Source organism: Lontra canadensis, unplaced genomic scaffold (genome assembly GCF_010015895.1).
Source record: "Lontra canadensis isolate GAN:19392208 unplaced genomic scaffold, GSC_riverotter_1.0 scaffold25, whole genome shotgun sequence".
NCBI classification, from domain to species: Eukaryota; Metazoa; Chordata; class Mammalia; order Carnivora; family Mustelidae; genus Lontra; species Lontra canadensis.
This window is the reverse complement of record NW_022631019.1, coordinates 12,110,590-12,137,697: the sequence shown is the minus strand read 5'-3', so window position 1 is coordinate 12,137,697 and position 27,108 is coordinate 12,110,590. Positions and strand designations below refer to the sequence as shown.

Genomic DNA, 27,108 nt, shown 5'->3' with positions numbered 1-27,108 from the left:
ACAGCCATCGTGACCTCACAGCAGCTCACCCGGGGGCCTGTCTGCTCCAAACCCGAGCCTATAACCAGACCTCTACTCCAGGCCCGATTACCAAGGCCCCACGCCAAGCTCACAATCCAAACAAATCAAATGAAGGCAAACATCACCAAAATACCACTGCGGGGGTGGGTGGGGAGGGCGCCCACACCCTCGTCCATGCCTGAGGCCCAGGGTGGGCCCTGCGGTGTGGGGAAGCGGGGTGGGCAATGCTGTGGGTCAGTTACAGGCACGGGCCCAGGGTGAGCCAGGCCAGAGCCATGGGACCAGGCCCCATCCGGATGGCCAAGGCACAGGCAGCACTCAGCTCACAGTAGGGCAAGGAGGACCCAGCAGCATCCCCCTCCACACTGATCAAAGAGCCCAGGGCGCCCGGCTGGCTCAGTCGGTTAAGCATCCCACTCTTGATTTCGGCTCGGGTTGTGATCACGTGATCTTGGGGTCGTGAGATGGAGCCCCGCGTCAGGCTCCGTGCTCAGCGGTGAGTCTACTTAAAGATTTCCCTCTCTCCCTCTGCCTGCTCTCATTCCCTCTCCCTCCCTCTTTCTCTCTCTCTCAAGTAAGTAAATAAATAAATCCTAGAAAAGGAAATTAAAGAGCCCAGCCTCCAGGATGGCTGCATCCACCAGCCTCCCCTTGGCACAGCCGGGTCCTGGGTGCAGTGTGAGGCTCGGCTCCCAGTCCCTGCCCCACAGGCAGCAAGAGACCCAGGCCAGGGGCCAGATTACGGCTCAGCCCAGTGGTTGGGACTCTTCCCCTCCAGGCAGCCCTAGGGATGCATGCTGGGGTGGATGGCAGGGCCCAGCAGCGACATGGGACCCATTGTGCTTCTCAACAAACTCAGATCCCTGAAACGCAGCTGGGCCTGAGCACGACGCCAGGGAGGGCACGAGAAGCCAGGGAGGACATCCACGAGGATGTGCCCAGCAGGTGGCCTGGAGGCCTGCGGCCTTGAGCCACAAAGTAAGGCCAGTACCTGAGTCTGCAAGCTAGTGGCATCCACCACAGTGACCCGAGGCCCACAGCTGGCCCACACAGCATCCTCCAGGCTCAGCAGGGTGCGGATGGGTCCTGTCCCCACAGTCAGGCACACAGGAGGGCTCTCCAGGTCCCAGGGGACACCTCCTGCAGGGAGAGGAAAGCAGCAGGTCAGAATGGGGCGGGGGGCGGGCAGGGGAGGGAATGGCACACAGGGGCCCAGGGCTCCTCAACCCTTGGGAACTGTCAGGAACCCTCAGCAGTGGGCCCAGCAGCCCCACAACACCCTCTCACCCTTCTCTATGGACCTTCTCCCTCCTCCAAAGGGACGGGGCTGTTCTATCTGCCTCCATTATGCCCCCCCAGGGCTATACCCCCCAGTTCACTCTCCTTCCCTCCTCTATGCCCCTCTTTTCCACATGGAGTCCCCCGCCCCGCCCCCTGCCACCCTGTTCCTTCGTTCATCCCGCACACACTTAGTGAGCACCAACCCAGGCCAAGCCAGGTGTGGGTACAGCGAGGACAGGAAGGAGTCTGACACAGACCCTGCCCTCCAAGAAAACCCTTTTGGCGGGAGAGACCACAGGGCTAGTCAGCAGTCCCCATACAAACTGCCAAGCACAGGTGAGCAGGCGAGCACAGGGGCCTCGAGGAGTGCTGAGACAGACAGTACCCTCTGCTGGGGTGGGGTTGGGGGCAATCCGGAGAGGCTTCCCAGAATTCCCAGAAGACGTGGCATCCGTGTGGCCGGCCAAGGAGGCAGCTCAACATGGTGGGAAGTGCCCTGAGCTGGCCCGGGTTCTCCTAGAAACTCAATTAGGACTTGGAGCACACGTCTCCCTGTTCTCAAGGCCTCAGTCTCCCCATCTGTAAAATGGGGGGAACCACCCAGACTGTATCTGAGGATTTTTACTAGATGTTTCTAGCTGACTCTTGCCAACTCAGAGATCTTGCCACCTCTGGGGCACTCTGTCCCCTTTGCCAAGATCTCTGATGCCTTTCCTCCGCCAGAGAGGCTGCCACCTCCAGGGGCAGAAGAAGAAGTCTCAGAGACCATTAGTGCCCAGTCTACTGCCCCTGAAAACAAAGCACACCAAGGGACCTGGCCTGGCTCGGAACAAAATTCTCTCCTGCCCACCCCAGGAGGCTCAGCCCACCCAAGAATGTGCCAAGAATGTTCCCTGGCACGTGAGCAGTGCCCACAGAGGCTGCTGTTTCTCCGAGGTCACACCCAATGCCAGACAGAGCCCCAGCGGCCACCCTGTCCTTCCCGCGTGTCAGGTAAGGGAACGGGGGCCCATACTCTGGACACAGGCAGCAGTGGCTGGGGCCTGGGAGGAGGACAGAGCCTGCTGCTGGTTTCTCAGTACCCAGCCATCCCACATGCTCCCCACCAGCCCCTGGAAGGAGTCCGAAGGAATCCTAGCACAGACTGTCCCCGTGAGCCAGGTGCTGGGGGCACAGCGGGGTACAGAGTAGCGGAAGCCGCTGCTGGGGGGGTGGTCTTGGGAGGAGCCCTCGGAGGAGAGACCACACCTCCTACCACTCCCCTCCCCTGGGCTTTCCCTCTCCCTCTGCCTTCCCCACCTGTGAAACAGGTTCTCCCCTTGCCCTTCCGTCTTACTTAAAATGGACAGACTCCCCGCTCGGCTAGGAGCCTGGGCATAGGGTCTTCCCGGCCTGTGAACAGGAGCACCTGGGAAGCAGACTGGGCCGGCATCCCGGCCGCGGCCCCCGAACATCTGCCAGACCCCCAACGGTGGCTTCACCTCTCAGAGCCTCACCTGTCCAAGGGGCATGACTGTGCCTGCCCGCGGCTGGGGCTGCAGGGCCGGGGGCCGCGTGGGGAATGCTGAGCACAGGGTCGGCCCACGGCAAGGGCCACCAGCAGCTGTCGCTGGCGCCGCTGAATGCTGGCACGCGCCAGACACTCTTTTCGTGAATTATCCCCCTAACTCCTGGCAAGTCTACATGGAAGATTTATTCTTATCCCTGTTTTACGCTGAGAGAACAGATGCAGAGTTTAAACAACCAGCCCAGGTGACAGGGCCAGAAAGTATCCGGCGCCCGTGAGCTCCTGTTTGGTGTCATTGGCCACGGCACAGTGGTCTGCGCGGGCAGGTACGGAGGCCACCTGACGGATGTGACAACGGACTCCTGGAGAACAAAGCTGCAGAGCCACCCAAGGGGTGACAGGCCAAGCAGGATGTGAACCATGCTGACTGGCCCCAGCCTCCTTCCCAACCCCTGCTGCCCTCTCAGCTTCCCGGAGTTCCCAAAGGGCTCTGGGGCCAGGGTGGTGAGTGACCACAAGGTAGCCAGGCCTCCACTGGGGGGACACGGACCCCTCAAGCCCAACCCCAGCACCAGAACCACAAAACACAAGGCTTTGGCGCCTCCCAGTGGCTAGAGGTAAGTACTGCATGTGCGTGGCCAGAACCGGAGCCACTCTGGCGGGAGGCTGGTGGAGGGTGACCTCTCCCAGTGAGGAAGCAGCTGGGGATGCTGGGACCACACCTGAAAACAGGGAGATGGGGGCTCTGCCCCAGGGGCACAGAAGTTTTGACCACCAGAGACCTTGTACTGTCTCCCTATATTTCTCCGGCACAGAGAGTGGTCATGGCGGCCAGGGGAAGGGGCTAGGGTCTGACACCCCTGAGGGTCACATGCGTGCTGACCGCTCCTCCCCCTGCTGGCATCTCAGACATCCCCCAGGAAGTCCTGACTCCAGGAAAGAATGATAAACTGGTAAAATTTAATAATAGTGATATTTTTATACCAAAAAGGACAAGGGACATATGTCCCCCATTAGAGGACAAAGCTCCAATAGGCTTCCCTTGCTGGGCCTTGTTTTCCCCAATACATTTATGTTATTTAAACTCAGTTGGTGGGGGCAACTGGGTGGCTCACTCAGTCTGCCTTCAGCTCAGGTCAGGATCCCGGGATCCTGGGATCCAGCCCTGTGTCAGGCTTCCTGCTCAGTGGGGAGCCTGCCTCTCCCTCTGCCTGCTGCGGCTCTCCCTGCTAATGCTCACTCACTTGCTCTCTCCCTCTGACAAATAAATAAATAAAATTTAAAAAATAAATAAATAAACTCAGTTGGTGACATTTCGTTATGGTGGCCGCTGCCATCAGAGACATCGCCTCACCCCCCAACCCCTGTGCCCAAACCAACAAGTCAAGAACCAAGGGGCAAAGGGCACAGGGCAACCCAAAGTGGGGACCAGGAGGCCAGAGCAGAAGGCGGGCTCACAGGATTCAGGGCGAGCCAGGGAAGGGGGGTCCCTTTGGAACCCACATCCAAACCTCCAAAAACTGGAGCCCATATTTACATTGACACATGCAGTGTCTGTCGGTGAGAGGGATTTTTTTCCCTCCCTCTTCCCCCTTTAATTAAAAACTATAAATGCCTTATCAAAAGGTAATTAAAAATACCAACACAGTGCCAAGTGGCAAAAAAAATAGCTCAGTACAAATATCCGTTTATAACCCTGCAACAGGCAGTGATGACGCAGCAATTAGAGGCTGGGGGGGTGGGTAGGGAGAGGAGAAGGAGGGGAGGAGAGAGAGGGGAGGGAGAGGGGAGGAAAGGGGAGAGGGGAGGAGGGAGGAGACACGAGGCAGGGGAGGGAGAGGAGGGAGGATGGTGCCTGTGGGTTGGGAAGCTTCAGACTCCTCAGCTCTCTCTGGGCACAATGGGGGCGTCTGCCCTCCCCCCAGCACATATCTTGGAACCGTAGGTGCTGAGCTAGCGGGCGGGACAGGGACTGCGGCCCTCTTCATGCTGTGCACAGGCCGTGCCCCCTCCCAGGGGGCAGCTTTGGCCATTCTCCCAGGCAGTGGTGAGAACTCAGAGGAAGTGCACACATTAAGCTCTGAGTGTTCCTGGACTCAGCAGCTGAACACCGAACACCGAACACCGCCAGCCTTGTCTTCCAGACATCACCCTCGGACGCATCCCGTGGCCGGTGGCTCAGTAACATGACAGGTGCAAATGCGTAACGTCAGTAAGCCCTCACTCTGCCAGGCCCAAGGCTGTGCCTTCGCCAAGTTGTTGAACCCACGGGGACCCGTGAGCCGTGGTACTGACATCATGCCCATTTTACAGATGAGAAGACCCAGGCACAAAGCAATTTGCTCACCACTGGACACAGCCACCTCCTGCCAACGGGGGCAGGGGGAGCTGCCTGCATGGCAGTGAGCACCTCTTTCACTCAGGGACCCCAGTGGGGATCAGGGATCTCCAACTATCCCCAGATTCCCTGATTTGTTTCCAAGCTACCTCCTCAGCCTGTCTCCCACCACCGTGCTAGTATGGCTCCTAGTCAGTGCCCAGGGCTGCCCTCACCACCCCCAGCCTCCTCACCGCTGGTCCGAGGGTAGGCGGCGAGGGTCCCATCCTGCAGACCAGCAAACAGGTGGAAGGGGCTGTGGCACAGGCAGAGCACAGGCTGCAGACCGGGGCTCCTGCAGGTCGCCAGGCACTGGGTACCCGTGTCCACACTGCCGTAAACCAGGATGCTGCAGGGGCGGGGGAGGTGGGGAGACCTGAGTGACTCGGAGACCCTACCCCCACTGTCCTACAGGCCCTCCAGAGAGGCCTCCCTCCCCTACCAAGAGGCTGCTGTTCTGCCTTCAGGAGGCTGGGCTTTCCCAGGGTCTTTTAAGGATGGCACCCTCCCCACCCCTGCCGCAGGGAGAAGCAGGTGGGAGGCTGGAGAGGGGGCAGACAGAGGTGCTAAGAGGACTGTCTTCAGGACCACACAGACCCAAGTGGGAACCCAGACATGCCGTCTTCTAGCTGACCCCCCAGGCTGCTACCCCTCAGTTTCCCCCAAAGAATGGGGCAATGATGCCGCCCTCACAGCCACAGAAAGAAATGAAGCAGTGACGTGCTCCTCTGCCCCAGGCCCCTCACCTGCCGTCCTGGAGCCCGAGACAGATGGTCGGATGCACTGTGGTCGAGGGGTCAGGGGCCATGCGGCTCTCGTCTCCACTCTCCCCTTCTTCTGGCTCAGGAATGTACTCCATGCAGAGCACAGGGGCCGCCAGCGGGAAGGACTTGACCGTGCGGGGCGAGGGCCGGTTCAAGGAGAAGATCTCAACCTGGCCCCCTGCACCTTCCTGCCTGCCCCCAACCTGCAGTGGAGACCCAGACAGGCCATCAGGCACAGTCACCAGGGTGGGGACAGAGCTCGGAGCCTGCCTTCCCGGTGACCTGTCCCAAATTTCTACTGATACTGAGGTTAGGCATCGGGAAGAGCGTCCCCTCTCCTGCCCCCACACATCCCGCTGTCCCTGAAGGTCACTCTTCCCCAGCTGCCATGGCAACAGATTAGATTCAGGGCCCAAAGGAACTCAGGCAAGGAGCTGAGGTAGACCAGATACCTGTCAGCTCTCTATTTCTCCAACTTTAGAGTGAATTTCCACCAACAAATAGTGAACATATGCCTGCCCCTTTACAATGTCCTCCTCTGTCTGGTTCACCATTCCACCTCTTTGCTTAGCCAGTGGCAAGCACTTAATATACACTTGCTAAACAGATGAAGAGACGGATAAATGGATGGACGGAAGGAAGGGAGAGAAGAGTGGGTAGATGCACGGACAGATGGACGGATGATGATATGAAAGTGAACGGATGGATGGTTGGATGATTCTATGGGCAAGTGAATGGATGAATGGATGATTATACAGATGGATGGACAGATGGATGGATGGACGGATGGATGGACAGGCCATTGGATGATTATCATGGATAAGTGGATGGATGGGTAGATGATTATATGGATGGATGGATGAATGGATGGACGGATGGACAGATGGATGATTATAATGGATAAGTGGATGGATTGACGGATGGATGATAATATGGATGGATGGACAGATGGATGGATGGACGGATGGACCGATGGATGATTATTATGGATAAGTGGATGGATAGATGGGTAGTAGATGATTATATGGATGGATGGATGGATGGATGGACAGAGAGATGGATAACTCTCACGGATAAGTGGATGGATGGACGGACGGATGGATGGATGGACGGACAGACGGATGGATGGCTGATTATTATATGGATAAGTGATGGATAGATGGATCAATCAATCATCTGATTGATCGATGGATGGATATACCACATGTTCGATACTGGGGAAACTGAGGAACAAATCTCCCTCGGAGAGAATATTTGGGATGGACTCTAAAGGGTGAGCCAGAGTTTTCCTGCCTGAGGGTCTGGAGACAGGAATAAGCAGGAGCTGAAAAGTGGCCGGAGGGATGGGGAGGTGACCCTCCGGGAGTCCCTGGGAAAGCACAGTCTGTGCCACAAAGAGCATACGGGGGCCTATTTGAATGAAAAGAGGCTCTGCCAGGAATCCCAGGGGGAGAGAAGGCGGCTGGGATCGCTGTCAGAACTGGGCAATACCAGCCCTGCTTCCTGACCCCCAGGGTGAAGCCCCTGCCACCCAGGTACTCTGCACAGCTTCGTTCATTTCCCTCATGGCACATGACCATTTGCAAGAGACACGCTCCCTTCTTGTCCCCTGTCTTCTGCTGCCTTGGGTGAACCCACGACTGCCAACTCTGAGCACAGAGCCTGGCACGGAGGTTCCCAGGAAGACCTTCTGGGTGAAGGTGCACGTGACGGGGCCAGCAGGCATTTTCCAGCATCGCCTTCCCACTGCTGCCCTCCCTGCTTCTGTCCTGAGGCCGCAATCCCTGGCTGGGCTTGGGAGTGACTTACCCAGAGGTAGCCCTGTGGAAGGGACGTGCTGACCGCTGAGAAGCCCAGCAGGGGACAGCTGACAGGACTGTGGACCAGGGCCCCAAGCTGCGGAGACACAGAAGGCACACGGGGGCTGAGCATCAAGGTGTCAGAGATGCCAAGGTTTGGCAGCAGGACCTCTGTCCAAACCACCTGTGGGGGTTGTCAGACCTGCAGATTTGGGGGCCCCATGCAGGTCCCGAATGAGAATCCTTGGAGACCGGAAAGTGACAGGTTTCACAGGATCTCCAGGCAACTCCTGTGTACTCACATATGACCAGCGCTCTCCTAGAACCTTCTGGCAAGGAGGCGCCTGAATGATACTCTGGGCCCACTACCGATTTTTCCAAACTAAGCAACATCTGGATAAGATTTGTTGAAAACCACTAACACCCACCCCGCTTTATTTTACAGATGAGGAAATGAGGCTCATGGTGGACGCATGAATGCCCTAAGCCACGGGAAGATGACGACAGGGCCTGGCCTGCACCAGCCTCCCTCCTAGATCTCCCTGCATTCCTCCAGAAAAGCACAGTGGAGGAAGGAAGGGGTGCTGGACATCTGGTTCCACCCCGCTCAACAACAGAACTACTTCACAGACAAGCCTGCCAGCCCGGAAGGCCGAGGGGCTGGCAAGGCTGCCCGCGGGGGCCAGGGTCTCCGTCTTTGACCGGCTGTCATCAAGAGCCACTAGCTGCTTGCTCCTCTTGCACCTGCTGCCCCAAACCACAGGCCAGATGGCTCTCTGGGGCCTGTTCCCTGTGCTCAACCCCACCAGTCGGTCTCTCTGGCCAGGACAGCAGTGCACGGAGGTGGCCTGTCTTGAACCCTGCTGGAACCCCTGGCCAGTAGGAAGGCAGAGGCGCATAGGGGAGAGCTGGAGGCACCCCAGGGAGGACCTCAGCCACCCCACCCCCCATCCCCCCTCACCCCTCTCTGCTTGGGCAGGTGCTGCCCTCTGCTGGTGCTGCAGGTCCCCGGGGCCCCGGCCCAGGCGGGAGGTCCTAACCAAGTGTCTAATGGTTGAAGATGAGGAAGCCCAGAGAGGTCACCTCATCCACTCCCCTCGTTTAGGAGTTGGCAAATTCTGATGTTCGGGCGTGGGGGAGGGGACCCGACTAACTCAAGGTCACGCAGCAAGTTGGCAGCAGAGTCGGGGCTGGAATTCCAAGTCCCACTCCCGGCCCAGCACACTTCCCACTCTAGTTGAATTCTCCCCAGAGGCCCGGCTGCCCTCATGCAGGCCTCCGCGCTCCTGGCACCCAATTGTGCGCAGCTGGGAGCACAGGTGCAGGCACCCGAGCAGGAGGCTCCCCTCGCTCTGCCCCCCACCTCCCCATGCACCCTCAGGCCCCCGCTCCTCGGCATCTCACTTCATGGTGGGCCACACGCAGCGGAGGCTGCCCAGTCCCTCCTGCCAGGCCACTGCTCCAGTCCTCCCACAGACCGGAAGGGGAAACTGCAACCCTGAGTCCAACGTTTCCATGGCAACCCCAGGGGGCCCAGATATCAGCCTTGTCCACAGAGCCCTGGGCCAAACTGTTGGCAAAAGCTCCAATGGCTCCTTGGCCCCAGGAGTCCCAGCAGAGTCAGGAAGCCACTCTCCCAAATCAAGGTGCCCCACGCAGTGCAGAGGAGTGTGGCTCGGGCTGGAGGACAGAGACGGGCTGTGGGCGCAGCCAGCCGGGACTCCAGTCCCAGCTCAGCTGCTACCAGCCGGGGACCCCAGCAGCCAGTTCCTCATGGTCACAGAGAACCTGAAGCTTCACCAGATGGTCGTGGGGACTGGAGAGGCAGACACACGGCACTTGGCACGGGGCCGGGCACTTCCTGTGTGACGTGCTGGCCCTCTACGTGCGCCACCCCGTCTCACCTGCAGCACCAGGCCAGGAGGGGCGGGCTGGGGCAGAGCCAGTGGGCAGGGAACCCCACAGATAGCAAGCAGCTCTGGCTAATGAGCCTGGAGCAGACCCTCAGCAGGTCTGGGCTGCAGCCCCCAGCCCCCGAGGTGCTCATAATGGAGCATCTCAGCACCCTTTCCCCAAGCCCCTGTCCCCAGACAGGCTCCCAGGCTGGACCGCGGCTCAGGGGGACAGGTTTGCACTGAGCCCTCCCCCTTCTACATGAGGGACTTTGCAGACGCGTGTCCCCAGGGATGAGGCAGAAGACGGCTCCCCAGGGGGGTGGGTTTCTTTCAGGGAGGCCCTGAGGGAGCAGCTTGTCTGTGACCTCACCACCCAGGAGTGGCCTGTCAGGCCATGGCCTGAGTCCCGTATTCTCCAGAGGACTAAGGCCATCGGGGGTGACAGATGTCACCCTGGGGTCAGCCTTCTCCACAGGATGTCCTCGGGCCAGGTAAGCCACAGGCGGGGTGGACCACGAAAAATCCCACCCCCACAGACTCTACCTGAGTAGAGTCCCCAGCCCATCCTGGCCCCGAGGCCCCTGGGAACCCCCACCCCATGCTGGGAAGGAGCACACAAGACTCCTCCCTATTAATCAATCAATGAGGTCTGAAGGCCAACAAAGGCCAGATTCCCTGAGCCCTATGAGGATGAACAGCATCTGGCCTCCCCTGCCAGAAACGAGTCCAGAAGCCCCTCCTTCCCCAGGGAGTGCCAGGAGACCCTGCCTCTGAGGGTCTGCGGGCAGCGGGGAGGACCCGGGTTACTGGAGGTGAAGTGCCCTGAGCAGAGCGTGGCACTTTCAGAGCCTCTGAAAGGGCTCACTACCCCACTGCTGTTGCTGCCCCCCGGCCACTGGCCACCGAGCCATGCTGGGAATCTGACTGCACCCCCTAAATCAGGCTGTGGCACAGGGAACATTCCACCACCCCTGACACCTCCTCCAGGTGCACACACTCAAGAGCCGGGTCCGTCCTTCCTGCCATCCATGTGGCCAACCCCACCCTGGCACACTCCCCGAATGCATCCCCACGTCCCCTGCCCCTGTCCCCTTTTCTAGGACCAGGATGAGAGGGAGGAGAGTGGGGCCAAAACACCCCAGCATCCAAAGGAATATTATAACACAATTTTTGGCAATAAAAATTAATGCAAAAAAATCCATGATGAACAATTAGTAAGATGTTAAATACACACAGAAACGGACCCTGCATGGCCCTGTCCCATCCCCATCCCAGCCCGTTACTTGGCCCCCAAAAACAGCAGCCAAACCAAGGCCACAATTTGTTGATTTGATTTTGGAAGTATTGCATTAAAATTCTACTCATCATGATGACTGGGATTAGGTGACTGTCCCACTCGCCTCACCCCCGCCTGGCCCTGCCTCTACCTGCGGCCAAGTCCTGCCAAGGCTCGGCGGGACCCCTGCACCGAGGACTGTGTGGCTCTCTCGGTCGCCAGTCTTGTTCCCCCAGGGGCCACGGTTCACTCGCCCACACCACAGCCAGAAGGACTGGATGATCTTTCCAAAATGTACATCACAGGGTGCTGGTCCCCTGCGTGGAGCCACCCTTGGGTGTGTCATGGTCCTGAGAATGAAACCACACCGCAACCAGCCCGGGAAGCTGGCATGGCCCGGTGCATCCACACGGGACCTGAGCTCCAGCCTGTCCTCCCAGCTCTCGGGGCTGCAGCGTCCCAGGCTGCCCCTGCTCTGTGCCCCTCAGTCTGTCTGGGATACTCACCCCCTGGGCCTGCAGGGGATCGGGGCCTTCTCGCCACTCACGTCTGCCACCCCCGCCAAGAGGCCCTCTCTGCCCCGTGACCATGGAGCCCCACCCCTGTATCTATCCCAGCTGACGTAACACACATCACCCTCCTGCGTCCCCCCAGGTACTGCTGTCTCTCTCCAGACTGAAAGCGACAGGAGGGTGGGTCCCCACTACACACCCCGAGTCCGGCACAGGACCTGGTATGTGGTAGGTGCTCAAAATTATGTGCAGGACAGACAAGTGAATGAACTAATAGCTGAACGGACGCCTCAAGGGCATGCACTTGTCACTGTTCGGAGCCCCAAGCTACAGCCCAATCAGCTCGTCTCTTAGGACTTATGTATCTAAGTCCCAAGCCTGTGCTTCCCCCTCCCCAGAGCTCACATGAGTTCCTCTCCTATGGAAGAGGATGGCAGTAAGGACTCCAGAGGGAGGGGTGAGCGCAGCCAGGACATCGGGGACAGGTGACAGTGGGGGGGAGCGTGCCAGTGGTAAGGCACATGGGTGCTGGAATCGGACAAAGAAGGGTGCCAATTCCTGGACCCCTCACTACTGGTTGTGTTTTTAGAAAATCATGTCACCTGTCTGAGCCTTGGTTTCTAACCTGGGAAACAGATCTAGAAACATCTATTCATGGGGTTCTTATAAATACCAAAACAAGACAGTGGTGGCAAAGCACTGGGGAAACATGGTAGGTACTTGACAGACGGAGGGAGGGCGGCCACGGGGCCAGCGTCGGCTCCCGCCTGGCAGCATCAGCCAAGGGCCAACCCGTGGTCTGACGGAGTACCTCGGGCGTGTTCTGGCCTCTCTTCTGAGCTGGAGTCATGCCATCCGCGGATGAGATCATTGCTATCTCTTAGCTCAAAATCACAGGATTTTTCCATTCCCTTGACCCACAGAGGGCATCTATCCGCATAGTTTTGGTGGGGAAGCAGATTCCTACCACATCAAAGCATCTTGGGCGACTCCATCCGTAAGAGTTGGAGAAGCTGGGACCACACTCTGGCCCCCTCCTGCCGGGGGTACAGCCCGGAAGCCCCGGTTGTCCCACGAGCCACCTGCATGCTGTCAGCAAGATCCATTCCACTCACCTGCAGACTGAGGCCCCGGGAAGAGAAGGCGGGGATGCAGCAGGCCAGGATGGGGCACCAGAACGGGCCTTTGCTCTTCTTGTCCTCATCCAGACACAGCCAGCCTGGCTGGTTCTCCTCCCCTACAGCAAGAGCAAGGAGGAAGGTGAAGCCGGTCAGAGTCCGTGGACCAAGCGGGCAGTGAGCAGCCCTGAGCGCCCAGGGGACCGTCCCCAGCCCCACGCCTGCCCAGCCCAGATGAAACCCGGCCTTGCTCCGTGGTCATGGCCATGCATCCCAGCAGTGAGTTGGGAAACCTAAGAGTTGAGTCCTGGCTCGCCCACCCTCTCGCTGAGCAGCCTTGTGCAAGTCCCCCCAACTCTAAGCCTCGATTTCATCACCCATGAGACAGGGGCATAAAAATGCCTTTGTCTTGAAGTCGTTGTGGGGATCCAGTGAAACAGTAGATGAGAAAGGGTTTCAAAATGTTGTGATACTGAGCACAGACCAGGCCCTGCTTCCTTGACCTAGAGGTCTAGAGGGGCTTCTCGAGGCCAAAACTAAGCCAGAAGACAAGGTGCCACATCCATGCCGCTCTACACTTGACTCTGATGACGACGGTCAAGAGTATGACCCTTTCCTGCTTCCTTTAAGACCCACCCTGAGACCCAGGCGGTCCTCGGCCTCCACATTCCCAGTCTAATTGGACACCGAGGGCCTTGGGGGCCTGTGAGAAGCACAAGGGCCCGGACCGTGGACTCGGGTCTGGACACCGCTGTGTTTGAGAGCATCTGCTAAACCACACTCTGCAATGTCTCCTTCGCGTGGGTCAGGGCTCCCTCACATGCCACCACCTCCAAGAAGTCCTCCCTGACCACCCTGGCTATGACGGCCCCCTCTCTCAGAAACCAGTCTAAAGATCACCTCTTATTCCCCGCACAGCCTGCACCACAATCTAGAATCACTTTGTCTATTTCCTTGTTCATGGTCTCTCTGCACACGTCTCTAGAACGTAAGCTCAGGCCAGCAGGACCTGGCCTGTCTGGTTTGCCGTGGTCTCCCTGGTGCCCGGCCCACTGCCTGCACACAGTGAGTGCTCAGCGGGGACAAGTTGAAAGGATAAATGAAGAGAGGGTGTGACTGAGCAGGTAACTACCATCCCACCATCCCTCCTGGAGAATTCTCCCTGCTCAAGAGCCCATCCTTCTCCATGCTCCCTTTGGGGGCCGCCTGCCAGGAACGCCGTCAGCCCAGGCAGGGCATGGTGAAGACACCTACTGTGCGTCCACACGCAAGCACATGGAGGTGCCACAGACGTGTTCCTGGCTTCTCGTTCTCACACTAACCAGCTCAGTGAGAAGCGTGATTTTTCCCTTTATGGACAATGAGGCCGACACTCGGGGATGAAGTAATTGACTAGGTCACGTGCGCGGCTGATGGCAGAGCCCAGATGGGGATCTGGGTCTGCTGGACTCCTGTGCTGTCTCCCAGCAACCAGCACCCCCCGCCCCATTGAGGTGCATGACTGACTCTAGACAACCAGGAAGTAGCTCCGCCCTGGAGAGGGAGAGCCAGAGGATGGGACAGGGCGCCCCGGGCGAGAGGGGCCACTCAACACAATGACATCAAGCCGAAGGGCACCTGGAGCTTCAGGGATGGGAGGAGCGGTCTGCCATGGAACAGTCATGACGCGGACCTCTCACCCCCACATGTCTACTCAGTGGCCAGGAGGAAGCAGGGACCCGGGCCCACCCTGGCCCAGCCGAGCAAGGGTCAGCTCTGTCCGAGGGGGCTCACCAGCCACAGGGCCTCCAGACTGGGGTCCTGCGCCAACCACTGCTCCCTACCGTCAGTCCTCCCCACGACAGCCAGAGCTAGCCCACAGCTTCTGCCGGACGTCGCCATTCCCACGTCCAGTGAGTCTTATCCTCTTGGAATCAAATCTAGACTTTTCCAGAACAGTGAGGCTGATCCTTCCCTCCCGGCCTCATCCCTCTGTCCCAGGCTCCACTGCACTAGGCTTTCCTCAGCCACTTACAAGTCTGGGATGTTCCCTCCATCTAGAGTGCTGCCCTCTCTGTCCCAGGGCTGGCTTCTCTCCTCCCCAAGGCTTAGGTTACTTGTCTACCTTCTGAGAGTGAACTCAGCTGACCACCACCCACCCCCTCCCCTCCATCACTTTCTGTCTCAGCCCCTGTTGGCCCGTCATGGCCCTGAACAGTTTTCCACTCTTGTTGGTTTGCCTATTTTTTCCTCTGTGTGTGCATGAGTGTGTGTGTGCATGAGTGCGTGTGTGCGTGTGCGTGCATGAGTGCGTGTGCCCATGAGTGTGTGCATGACTGTGAGTGTGCATGAGTGTGTGCCTGTGTATATACCTGAGTGTGCATGAGTATGTGTGCCCATGAGAGTGTGAGTGTGTGAGTGTACGTAAGTGTTGCGTGAGTGTGTGCGTGGGAGTGTGTACATGAGTGTGCATGTGTGTCCATAAGAGTGTGCGCCAGTGTGTGTGCGTGTGTGTGTGTGTGAGTGCATGTGTGTATGAGTGTGTGTGTCCATGAGAGTACGTGCGTGTGTGCGTGAGTGTGCACGTGCATGTGTGCCCACAGGCTCCCCAACTTCACCTGTGTTCTATATGAAGTATGTCAATCATACCCCAATAACATGGCTTTTACCAATGCCCTGCCACCAGAGAAAGGTGTCATCCTGGTGCCGGTTGTGGCAGGAGGATCTGGGACAAGGGGCACAGAGGATGCTGCCTGAGAAGTGAAAGTCATCCACAATGTCAGGCATTACGGCGTGACCAGTCTGCTTTGGCAGAGGCTCCAGCCCACGTGCCCAGGGAGCCCACCCCGCCAGCAGTCCCCCGGCTGCGCGGGGGGTTCACTCCCAACGGGCACAGAGGCAGCCCCAGCATCGGGCCTCCGCCCCACTGGGTCCTGGAGGCAGAGTCACAGCAAAGGACAGCTCACCAAGGAGGTGAGGCCGTCACGGAACGGACAGCTACAGCCCAGGACAGGCACCATCATAACAGAATGCCCATGTACACCACACTTCACAGTTTACAAAGCTCTGTCCCACGTGAGGCCTGAATTCACCCTCAGGGCCGCCAGGAGGGGTGGGAGTGGGCATCCCCCTCTTACCCGGGGAACCAAAGGCCAGGGGACATCAAAAGCTGGGCCCAGGAGCCAGAGAGCGGACCGAGCATGGGGTGACAGCCCAGAGAGCCCGCTGAGGGACAGCACCCTTCCCCTGGGCAGGTGCTGACATCGCGACCACTGTGCTGCCTCCCAGACAAGCCCCTAGATGGTGAACAAAGACAGGTGGGACTTGAGCCTGCGCTGCTCTCAGGCTCCTGCCTGATCAGGCCCCTTCCGCCCCAGAACCCAACAGACAGCTCAAATGCAACTGTTCCCGGAGCTCCAGCTCCTTCCCAGAGCTTGGTCTGTGAACATAACCCCCCTCCATCACCACGCCCCTCTCCTCTCTTCCCCCCCATGCCCACAGCCTATCAAGTCCTGGCAATTTATTATGATATATATTTTTTAATGATCTGACCTTCTCCTTCCAGATGGTGCCTTCCCTGCCTGCGATGGGGAGCGTTAAAGGAAAATGGAGTTGTAGCTCCCCATCTGCCACTGCCATTGTTCCTGTCACAAAACCACGGCAGCTGAGACCAAATTAGAAGGCTGTTGCAGTTGAAAATTGAAAGCCCGCTTGGGATAAGTGACATTAAGCACCGGCACCGTCGGCAGAGCCGAGGTTTCCAGGTGACATTAAGTGGGGGCTTACTCAGCACCCGGCTCTGTCAGCACCCACTGAACCCAGCAGCACCCCGTGGGGCGGTGGGGGGAGCTCGAGGGCTGGAGGCCAACGGCCCCTTCCACTCCCCCGACCTCCGCACCCTCAGAGCATCCCCGTTGGTGGCAGAACGCCGACGGCAGCAGACCCCAGCTCGGCCTCCAGCTCCCTCCCTGTGTGACGCAGAGCCAGACACTGAACCTCTCTGAGTCCGCTGGCCCCTCCGGAAAACGCAGGAAATTATTCCAACCATTCAAGGGTCACTGTGAGTGCTGGGGGCAGAAAGTAGTATATGCCAGGCCCTCAAGACATCGGGAGATCGCTGTCTTGGAGTTGAGGAGTCTGCCTAACCGGGGGCTTGAGGGTGGCCACCACCCCTCCACTGGGCTGAGCCACCGGCCCCGCCCTGCTCCCTGACCCTGCCCGGCCTCCCAAAGACCCTGTGCTCACTCCTGGCGCTGCAACTTTCCCACCACTGCTAGGATACTCCAGGGCGGCCTCCTGGGCCACCCTTCTCTACTTTCTAAATCCGAGGCGGCCCTCAAAGTTCCCCTTACACACAGAGCCATGGAGAGGCCACTGGCCAAGGCCACAGACATGGGAACTGGCGGGACATTGGCACCCTTCTTTTGCAAACATCCGCCCGCAGAGACAGAGAGACACCGGTGCCCGGGAAAGGCCAGACGAATGGCCGCGGTCACCCAGCTGGGGTGGGTGACCCACTACTGCCAGCTAAGGGTTTGGGCAGGTCCCAGTGCCCATGTCCATGCCGGATGAGAGCCAGTGGAGAAGAGAGCTAGAATGAGCTCAGCACGCTGCCTGGGCCGCGCTCAGGACCCGCCAGTCAATCGTCCCCAGGAGGAGCACAGGGGTCACTGGGAGGACTTATAGCCAAGTCAGAGGCAGAAGGGGGGCCAGGCCACGTCCTGCGAGGACGTGTCCCTGTGAGCCTGGGACCAGCCCGCAGCCTGCCCAGCCCAGGTCCTCTGGGAAGGAGGGAATATGGAGAGCTGTGATGGGAAAGGCTCCAGTGACCCGGGGGGTGTAGGAGCCACAAATACAGCACTCGAAGAGCTTCGGCTGAGGGGACACAGCCAGGGAGTGCTGAAAGCCCCCAGCCATGCCTCTTCCTTCTCTGGGACCTTCCATCTGCAGGCCTTTCCTGGAGCCTTTCTGAACAGGAGACTAATTGGCAGAGGGGTGGGAGGGTGGCCTGTCCCCTCCCTGTCCTGCACTGAATCACATGAGACCTTAGATGGGTCACTTCCCCATCCGTGAGATGTAGGCTCTCCCGTACCTAGGAGCTTCCTCCACAGGCCAGGTGCTGGCTGTCCCAGGTGGCTTCCACACCCATCTCCCTACAGGTTCCCAGGAGCCCCATGAGAGGGGCACTGACATTATCCCCACTTTCTAATGGGGAAAGGCAAGTAAAGGCTAAATCATTTGCCCGAGATCACAGAGCTGGGAAGGGACAGAACCAAAAACGGACCCCAGACAGCCTGGATCCATTTCACAAGGTCCTAAGATCCCCAAATGTAAGGGGGAGAGGACCCCTGGAGCTCTAGACTGAGTCACCTCCCAGAGGCCTTTCCCTTGACCCCACGGCACTGGAGGAGCCCCGCTGGGATGTGAAGCTGGTCCCCAGATTCCCCAGGGCACCCTGCCCTTTCCTCCCTAGGGGCAGAACTGACCCCCGCATTCTAGATCCCAGGCACCCCCAGTCCAGCCCTTCCCTTCCTCAATGTTCAGTGGATTATGATCTCCCTATGTGGTAGTCGGGAAAAGAGAAAGATTAAAAAAAAAAAAAATGAAAGGAATCACATCCTTTGTGAATAAATGTTTTTAACATATTCTATTACCAACAGGCTCGCATTATTCCCCACCACACCCGACCAAGCACTGCAGGGTTAAAAAAAAAAAAAATGGCAAAATAAAAGGAACAAATTATTCAAGCCCCAGGGGAACCCAGGCATTCAAATAAGATTTCAAATGACTCTCCTTCCATTAAAACTTTTGCTGCAGTGAAACCCGCGTGGAGATAAAGCAGCTGAGCGCGTCACAGGCAGCCAAGAAAGCAGAGGCTCACACCACTCAGCTCCGCTCCCTCCAACGCCAAGCCCCACTCGGCAGAGCAGCTGGGCCTCAAACTGGAGACCGACCTGCCTTTAGAGCAGGTGTACAATCGGGCTCTGGCATGCCGGAGACTGAACTGCTCCGTGGGTCAGCAGGGGAACCACGTCAGCCTTCCCTGGGGCTAGCGGTCGGCTGCCAAGGCTGGGGCTGTCTCTGCTTAATATCCTCTCTCCTCCCTCTGCAGCCCTCTTGGCCGCCCGGAAACATCCAGCAGAGGCTTGTGCCACATCAGCCCCAGATCAAGAAGGCCTCTGACCCTGGCTCCTTCAAAGCCACAAACTCCTCCCCATTTCCTCCCGCCTCCACAGGCCCTCTCGGCACAGCGGGCAGAGCAATCCACTCAAGTGGAAACCAGACCAGACGCTGCCCATCTCTCGCCACTACAAGGAACAGCTGGCCATCACGCTCAGAAAAAGTCCCCTACATCTCGCCCTGGCTTTCTGGAAAACCTGCCTGTCCTTCCAACTGCCTACTTCTCTCCCCACGATTCATCAGCTCTGGCCACCGCAGGACCTTTGCACTTGCTGTTGTGAAGCCTAGACCGCTTTGCCAGATCTCTGTTGGCTTTAGATGTCCCTTCCCAGGGGCCCTCCCTGATAGCAGTCCTGACCCCCCAGGCTTGGTGACAGGCACGTCACCCAACTCTGTCCCCTAAATGGCCCCACCTCTCCCTGCTGATTTGCTCCTCATGTAATGCCTATCTGCCCCTCATAAATCAGAGCTTCCCTGAGAGCAGGGATATTTCAGTTTCTGTCATTGCTCTTTTCCCCACGCCCAAAATCACAGTAAAGACTCATTCCATAATTATTTTTTTAATTGATGAAAACCAGGGTCAAAGGTCCTCACTTCTTTCCAGAAACATCTCAAAACCTGTAATAAGATCACACCGAAAAAACAACAACAATGAAACAAAAAATGTCCCCATTATTGGCCAGAAGCAGCAAACGGGAATTCGGGTACATCACAGGAACTAGTAGCTCTAACAGGCAAGTATAAAGTCCTTACAGCTGGACAAACTTGCGGTTTGCAGACAGAAACTCTCCCAGTGGGGGTTGGCAGAGGAACGGCAGTCCAGAGTGGGCTCTGGGGCTGACTGCCCAGGGTCGGAGCACAGCTCTGCCCCTTCCTGCTGTGTGAGCTCGGGCAAGTCATTGCACCTCTCTGAGTCTCCGAGCCCTCCACTGTACAAGGGGGTCCACAACAGAACCTACCTTCAAGAGTTACCATCAATGTGAAAAGAATGAGACGCGTATAATGCTTAGAAAACCGTCGGCCACGAAGGATGCACTCTGTAAACATTGTCTTGTTTATCTAAGTAATCATTACGGGATGCACAAGGCAAAAGAAAATAACAAAGAGGCCCTGGTTGAGAATCAGTTTAATCTAACCTGCACTGCTTTGTTTTTTCCTTTGGGTAACAGTTTGATTGAGAAAGAATTCAGTTACCATAAACCCCACCCTTTTAAAGTCTTCGCATCAAGGTTTCTAGCATATTCCACACTACCTACGTTTGAAACATTCGCATCACCCCACGGAAAGAAAGTCTCTCAGCAGCCTGCCCGGACCAAGCCCCCAGAGGCCTGACAACTGCTCATTGACATCATCGGTTGCCATCACTTTACAAACAGGAAAACTGAGGCTCGGACAGCGGCCATGACTTGTCCAGGGTTACTAAACAGAGCCTCAGGACTCAGGACCCTGGTTCCCGTGTTCCTCCATGGCACCGCCTACCTCCAATTCAGAAGCGTCCTTGCCCCCATGCACCCACACATACACACCCCAAGACTCCCTGCTCCGCACCCCTGGCCCCTGACGCACTCTCCCCAGGGCTTTACTCACGGAGTCCGATCTTGGCCAAGTGCAACCTGTTGACCCAGGAGATCTTGCTCAGGGGGTTGGGGGTAATGAAGACCACCATGAAGCTAATGGGGCGGCCGGACCTGTGGCGAGAGGGCGAGGAGCGTGAGTGCCCAGAACTAGCTCCTGGTTGTTGCCTCTGCCACGGGCACCGGGCGTGGCGCCAGCTCCGCTCAGAGCATCACAGTGAGGCCAGAAAGGCTGGAGTCCCAGCCAAGCCTCCGTCCCCTGGGGGCAGAGTCCCTCCACCCACCATGGTGGTCTCTCCGCAAAGCCACCAGGCCATGCTCCCCAGCCCAGTCCCCAACCCCCAGGCTTGGTGCCTAGCGACTCGAGCGGCCCTTCCAGGGCCCCCAAGTCGGCTCTCCTCGGGCCTCACCAGACACACGTACGCATCTGACCAGGAGCCTCTGCAGGGAGAAACAGGTTCCTGTCGGCCTGCTCCCAGCACCGGGCACGGTGTGGGTGCTCCGCGAATGTGTGCAGAATGGACATGTGAATGAATGAGCTTGCGATGGGCTTGGGCAGCTAGAGGTCACTGTTGTCACACTACTGTCCTCTTATCTCGAAGCAGTGGGCCCCTCAGGGTCCTCTGGGGCCTGTTCTCCACGGTGGGGCGGGGGGAATCCAGGGAGGGGGGCGGAGCCAGTGTCACTGACTCTCCCATGGGAGAAAGGGATGCAGGGGCAGGAAGGGGCTGCATCAGGGGAATGGCAGCCGGATCCCAGCTCAGAGCCCTGCCCCTCTGCCTCTGAGACTCCAGCTTGGAGCCTTGTATCTTGGGCTCCTGGGCTTGCGGCCTTACCTCAAACGACAGTGCTCCAACCTTCCCAGCCCTGCAGCCAGTGTGCCTGTAATGCTCTGTCCCCCACTGACCCCCCATCCTCAAGTTCAAATCCAGGCTGTGAGCCCCCAAGCGGCATCAGCCTAGGCTTCAGGTCAGAGCCCGGCTCGACCACCTACTCTGTGGCCGGCGGTGTGGGGGCTATCCGAGTTTTGGACCCTCCCCGCCCTCATCGGCAAATTGGCATTCAGCTAGCCTTCCCTGTCTCCACCACACCTGTCATCAATTCCACAAACATCAGCTGAGGGTCCACAGGGCACAAGCGCCAGGGTGGGCATTTGGGGCCAGGGCCCATGCTGGGGGGAGGCTGGGTCCATGAGGAGACCCAGAGCCTTATCTCAGGGCTCTGTACCATCTGCAGGAAAAAGGTCACAGCACAAATGGAACCAACCAATAGCAGAGCGTCTAGGTACTGAGTCTCCTAACAGAGGATGGGCTTAAGCCAGGTATGAACCGGACATTCATTCATTCATTCATTCATTGGATCATGAGCACCCCCTCTGTGCCAAACGTCGTGCTGGGCAGGGCCCCCAGGGTGTACACACCCACGCCCATAACCACCCTGATGAATAGGTCCACTCCGGGTGACCCCTCCCTGCGTCCCCCCACCTCCCGCAGTGGCCATTCCCCATCTCACTTGTCAGGTTTTCCAGGAAGCAGGAGCCTGAGACGACACTTGTTGGCCGAGTGGATCTCCTCCTCCTTCACCCGCATTAGCCTCTGCAGGGCCAAGCACCAGTCTTGAGCCACGGTCATGTTCAGGTTCTAGGTTTGAGGGTACCAGTGAGATCACCACAAGGCCCAAAGCCACACGGGAGCCTAGAGCATTCAGGGGGCCCCGGGGGAGAGGAGCCGGGGAGCTCGACAGGGACCCCTGACTCAGCCACGGCAGGTGGATGGCCCCCTGGGCTACAGGCCCAGACAGGCTTCCCAGCCCTCATTCAGACCCCACCTGGCTCCCCTCCTTCGAGAGGGATACAACCTCCCAGCCAGCTTCCTCTCCAGCCTTGGGGTGAGGTCCAGGAAGGGGCTGCGAGGCTGACTGGTCACTGCGCAGAGAACAAAAAATCACCACGCACCCAGACCCTACTTAACCCCCATCGGGGCTTCACCCTGAACCAGAGGCCACCTACCAGGCGTCCAGGTAGCAGTGGGGAGCTAGCTGTAGCTGCTCCTCCTGCCTGCAGGGTTCAGAAACCAGGAGCATGCCTGGGGCCTGGCCTAAGACCTGAGCCCTCTCCCACCCTGCCTGCTGAGGCTGGGCACTGCCCAAGGGAGGAGCCCGAGCCCCACAGAACTGGGCCGGGCTTGGGTACCTGGTAGGTGCCGTGCAGTGTGCTGATGAGGAAGGTTATCTGCTCGACCACAGCTAGATCTTTCTGCAGGTCCTGCAGCTCCTGGAAGAGGCGCGGGGGGCCGAAATACACCTTATCTGGGCAGAGAAGAAACCGACTCAACTTCACGGGTGGTGGAGGGACTAACTAGGACCCAAGTGTCCATTCACTGCAAAAAGGAAGACCTGTCACCCTGGAGATATGGCACTAGAGACACAGGAGGAGACACTTGCCCTGGTGGAGTTCCCAGTCTACGTGGTGGGGGGGGCGGGGGGCACAGATCTAATCACAGGTAGTCTAGCATCTGGGTCCAGGCCACACTCAAAGAGTCACAGGAGGCCAAAAGACTAAGAACCAACTGTGCTGGCAAAAAGTGAGGAACCTACACAGGGCCAGGCGTGTGGTGGGCATGCTACCATAAAAGGAGAACAACATATGCAAAGGGACTGTGGTTTGAGGAAGCCCACAGACAGTGAAGTGTTCACAGATGTACTGAGGACCTACTATGTGCCAGGTTCTATTCCAACTGTTAGATAGCTGTAAAAAGACAGAAAGGATCCCTGTTTTTTTTTTTTTAAGATTTTATTTATTTATTTGACAGAGAAAGATCACAAGTAGTCATAGAGGCAGGCAGAGAGATAGGCAGGCTCCCCACTGAGCAAAGAGCCCAATATGGGGCTCGATCCCAGGACCCTGAGATCATGACCTGAGCCGAAGGCAGTGGCTTAACCCACTGAGCCATCCAGGGGCCCCAGGATCCCTGTTCTTAGAGAACTTATGACCTAGGTAAAGGGGAGAGGGGCAGCAATTAACAACCACAACTGAAGAAAGGCACTAGGAGGAAAGATATCAGGCCAAGGGGACAGTGAGGGTGGCCGGATCTCTGGGGATGATACAGATGTGGTGCTGGGGGAACGGGAGATGAGCAGCAAGAGACAAAGCAGGAAGGAGCAGCAGGCCAGGAGGGGAAGTCCCTTGAATGCCATGCTAGGGACTTTGGGCTGTATTCTCTAGGCTCCGGTCTCTCGAGCTGGGGTCTTATGGAACCCCAGGGGTAGGGCTTACTTGGGGCTTTCATCTAGAGGATGGTGTGAAAAACAGATGTACTTCCTGAATCCCCTGGATGTGGTGACTTTCAGGCCACATTTTCCTGCACAGGGTCAGGGCCCCAGCAGACTCTGGTCATGAGCAAGCAGCGCCTGGATGGTCTCCAAGTAACGAGCGGGGAGCGAGGGGGCCTGGCAGGGAAGTGATGCCTCACACCAGAAGAGCAAAGACCGACTCTGCGGTGAGCCTGGTGGGCAAGCTGGTGGGCAGCTCTGGTCGCCATAGGGCACCCTAGGGGAGGGTTCCAGAGGCCCTGAGAGAACCTGCCCCCGAAGAGGTCCACAGCCACGTTGTGAGCAATGGGGTTCCCGCAAAACAACGTCACCCGGCACATTAAATGAATGCCGTTAATTTGAATAGTGCTGTGTTGTAGCTTCACGGTCATCCCACTTCTGATTCTGTTTTGGTTTTATGGTTGTCCAAGGGATAGAAGCATCAGAACTTTCTCACACCTAGTCTTGTCCTTGCACATATTTGAATAAAAAATCATTCAAGGCCAACTAGGATTCAAGAAGAATTCTTTCTAGGGCGCCTGGGTGGCTCAGTGGGTTAAGCCTCTGCTTTCGGCTGGGGTCATGATCTCAGGGTTCCGGGATCGAGTCCCACATCGGGTTCTCTGCTCAGCAGGGAGCCTGTTTCCCTCCTCTCTCTCTGCCTGCCTCTCTGCCTACTTGTGATCTCTGTCAAATAAATAAATAAAATCTTAAAAAAGAAAGGAAAAAAAAAGAAGAATGAAGAATTCTTTCTTTTTCCCTTGAAAGGAGTCAGGCCGCGTAGTAGTCGAGAAACACGGCAGTGATGGAGGGGCCCCAGGGTGGCTGGTAGCCATAAGGTGGGGTCAAGCTAGGGCTGAAGGCATCTCTGGGGAGGACAAAGGAGGCCCTTCGCTGAGGGTGGGGGAGGGGGAGGGTGCTTCTGGAAACCACGAAATAGCCGTTCCTGCTCACAGACCCAGGAGAAGGGACCCAGCAACTGGGGGTGGGCGCAACCGGACAGCCTGGCCCTCCAAGGGCGACAGTGCATGGTGTGATCCCTCCCGCTCTATTGCCAGAATTGCCTGCTACCCAGAGAGGCACTGTCCCAGGTCAGACCCTAGAGAGAGCCGGGCTGGTGGGCAGGGGAACCAGCGCCTGTGGAAGGGGCCTCCAGCCCAGCTCCTCCCTGCCAGCCCTGCAGCTGGGGTCTTCCCTTCACTCAACAAACAGCGGTCAACACCCCCTGCCCACCGGGCCCCAGGGGAGGGCTGCCGCCAACCATCACCAGGGAAGGTGACCACAGAACCGGGCCTTGAGCGCTCAGGACAGGCGGCCTGGCCCAGTCCGAAGGAATCAGGAAAGGCTTCCCTGCAGAGGTGTCATCTAAGCTAAGCTGAGTAAAGGCAAACGAGACTGAAGTAGGACAGCAGAAGTGTCCGCAGAAGGGCGGAGGCTGGGAGAAGGCCCTGGGGCAGGAGGGGCTCTGCCCCTCAGGAACAGAGAGGTGGGTGTGGCCACGCAGGGGAAGGGTGGAGTACAGAGAGGAAGGAGGCAAAGACTCTGGGAAGGACGGCAGCCAGGAGCCTCCTGCACTAGACCGGGCGTGCTGGTGACGGCCACCACGGAGATGGACAGAGGTGCACAGCCGAGAGGCTGCCCAGGCCCTCGCTCCAAGTTCTCATTCCTGTCGTGCCAGAAAAGTCAGAGCCAGACAGCCCTGAGCCTGGGCCCTGAGGGTCGAGAAGCCTAGGGGAGTGTCACCTGGCCCCTCACTGCACAGAGGGGGGAACTAAGGCACAGAGAGGAGGGCCATCCACTGAGGTCCCATGGGGGCAGGCAATGGTCAAGCACAGACACAAGATCCTCTCTGGAACTCAAAGGCGTCACGTGTGTGCACTCGTGTAGGCACACATGTAGGCACGCATCACACATGTGCACTTGTATAGACACACATCACGCATGTACGCTCGTGTAGGCACATGTGTAGGCACACAGGTGCAGGGTGGGTGTAGGGGTTGGGGGGCAGGGACAGTGTCCAGTGCACAGGATGGAGGTGTGACTCCGGAATGCGCACGAGCAGCTGGGGGTCTGGGTGCACTCTGTGTAGGGTGGGGCTGCAAACCGGCCGAAGCTTCTCGGCCAGGGGGCCCATCGGTCCGGGGCTCGCACACAGGGCCCCCAGGCCTGGGCAGATGTCCCACGGGCAGCCGCGGGCCGGGTACTCACTCTGGGCCTGGCCCACAACAGAGGCCTTCTTGGCGCCCGCATGCTGGATGAGCACGTTGTCCTTGTCGTAGGAGCCACTCTCCTGGCCCACCTCCACCACCTGCACCTGGGGCAGCGCCGTGTTCCACTTCACCACGTACTTGGGCCCCAGGGGCACCAGGCTGCTGATCTCCAGCTGACCCCTGCCAGGACAGACAGGAGGCGGCCCTGGAGAGCCCGCAGCAGCCCAGGCCCAGGGCCAGCCCAGAGCACACTCTCAGCACGCCAGCTCAGCCAGGCCCCCTCGCCGCACAAGCACAAGACCTCGGGCCCAAACCAAGCTGGGAGGAGCAGGGAGCCATGGATGAGGCGGAAGCCCCGGGGTGCCCAGGCCCCAGCCCAGATCCAGAATCACATGCCCCGAGGCCCCGAGCCCCCAAACCCATACCTGTTATTGGCAGGCCTGAGGAAAAAGACAAAATGGAAAGGAAGGTCATTCCTGTTACTGAGTGATTTCTAGAGGGCTGAGACCGGTGGAGGCCAGCCACGGGGCTGGGCCAGGCATGCACATCGGGGACCACAGGAAGGCCTTCTCCCCAAGCTGGCCACTGGCCTCCAGTCACCTGTGATTCGCACAATGGCCCTGCTAGGAAGCCTGTATTAATCCAGACAAGGACACCGATGTGCGGACAGGTCACGTGACTCACACCAAAGTCACCTAAGCTGATCCCTCCCACCCCCTCCCCCCACCATGGGCCGACAGCCCACCCTGTCCCGCTCACGCCAGGCTAGACCCTGAGTGGCAGGGGGCAGAGCAGATGTTCTCCAGAAAGAGTGCCTGAAAAATCAGAGCACGGAGTCAGGGAGGGAGGGAATGAGCGAGCCTTAAGCACCACCACAGTGAGCGGGGACAGAAGCTTCTTCCCCTGAGTCCCCTACCAGCGCCAGGTCTCCTCCAGACCTGTAAACTGGCAGAAAGGTAGATCCCTGTAAGTCTGATGGATGCACAGACGGATGGGTGGATAGAGGGTGAGTGAGCCTGGGAGTCCCCGGACAGCACTGCTCCGGGTGCCTGAGCCACAGCCACAGGGACTGTCCCCAAATCTGCTCCATGGCCATGCCCACCCCGGCCGACTCTGGGTGCGGAGTCGACATCAGGGGCTCCAGCCGAGAGGTACAGGTAACGCCCCTTTGGATCTCAGTTACCATCTTCACATCAGTGTTTCCGTGAGGATTTTTAAATCTCTGTCAGCTACCGGGAGCGGAGTCTCCTCCATTTGAAGGGCTAAGAGCCCCAGCTGGACTGGCCCCAGCTGGAGAGCATCTGGC

The 27,108-nt window shown here is 58.3% G+C and overlaps 1 protein-coding gene across 8 annotated transcripts in view; it reads right to left on the bottom strand.

Annotated features, from left to right (window-relative positions):
• ARHGEF10L (Rho guanine nucleotide exchange factor 10 like) overlaps positions 1-27,108 on the bottom strand; it is a 136,239-nt gene that overhangs the window by 27,619 nt on the left and 81,512 nt on the right. For 4 of the 8 annotated variants that reach the window (XM_032863567.1, XM_032863568.1, XM_032863570.1 and 1 more), the window contains 10 exons: positions 26,228-26,242; positions 25,801-25,982; positions 22,475-22,590; positions 21,796-21,923; positions 20,297-20,397; positions 12,548-12,669; positions 7,760-7,846; positions 5,933-6,153; positions 5,381-5,535; positions 1,013-1,161 (listed from right to left, as the gene is read on the bottom strand). In XM_032863567.1, the coding sequence (XP_032719458.1) occupies positions 1,013-1,161; positions 5,381-5,535; positions 5,933-6,153; positions 7,760-7,846; positions 12,548-12,669; positions 20,297-20,397; positions 21,796-21,923; positions 22,475-22,590; positions 25,801-25,982; positions 26,228-26,242 (1,276 nt within the window). The remainder of the gene's footprint in view (positions 1-1,012; positions 1,162-5,380; positions 5,536-5,932; positions 6,154-7,759; positions 7,847-12,547; positions 12,670-20,296; positions 20,398-21,795; positions 21,924-22,474; positions 22,591-25,800; positions 25,983-26,227; positions 26,243-27,108) is intronic. The other 4 variants (XM_032863569.1, XM_032863571.1, XM_032863574.1 and 1 more) reach the window with 1 other exon arrangement.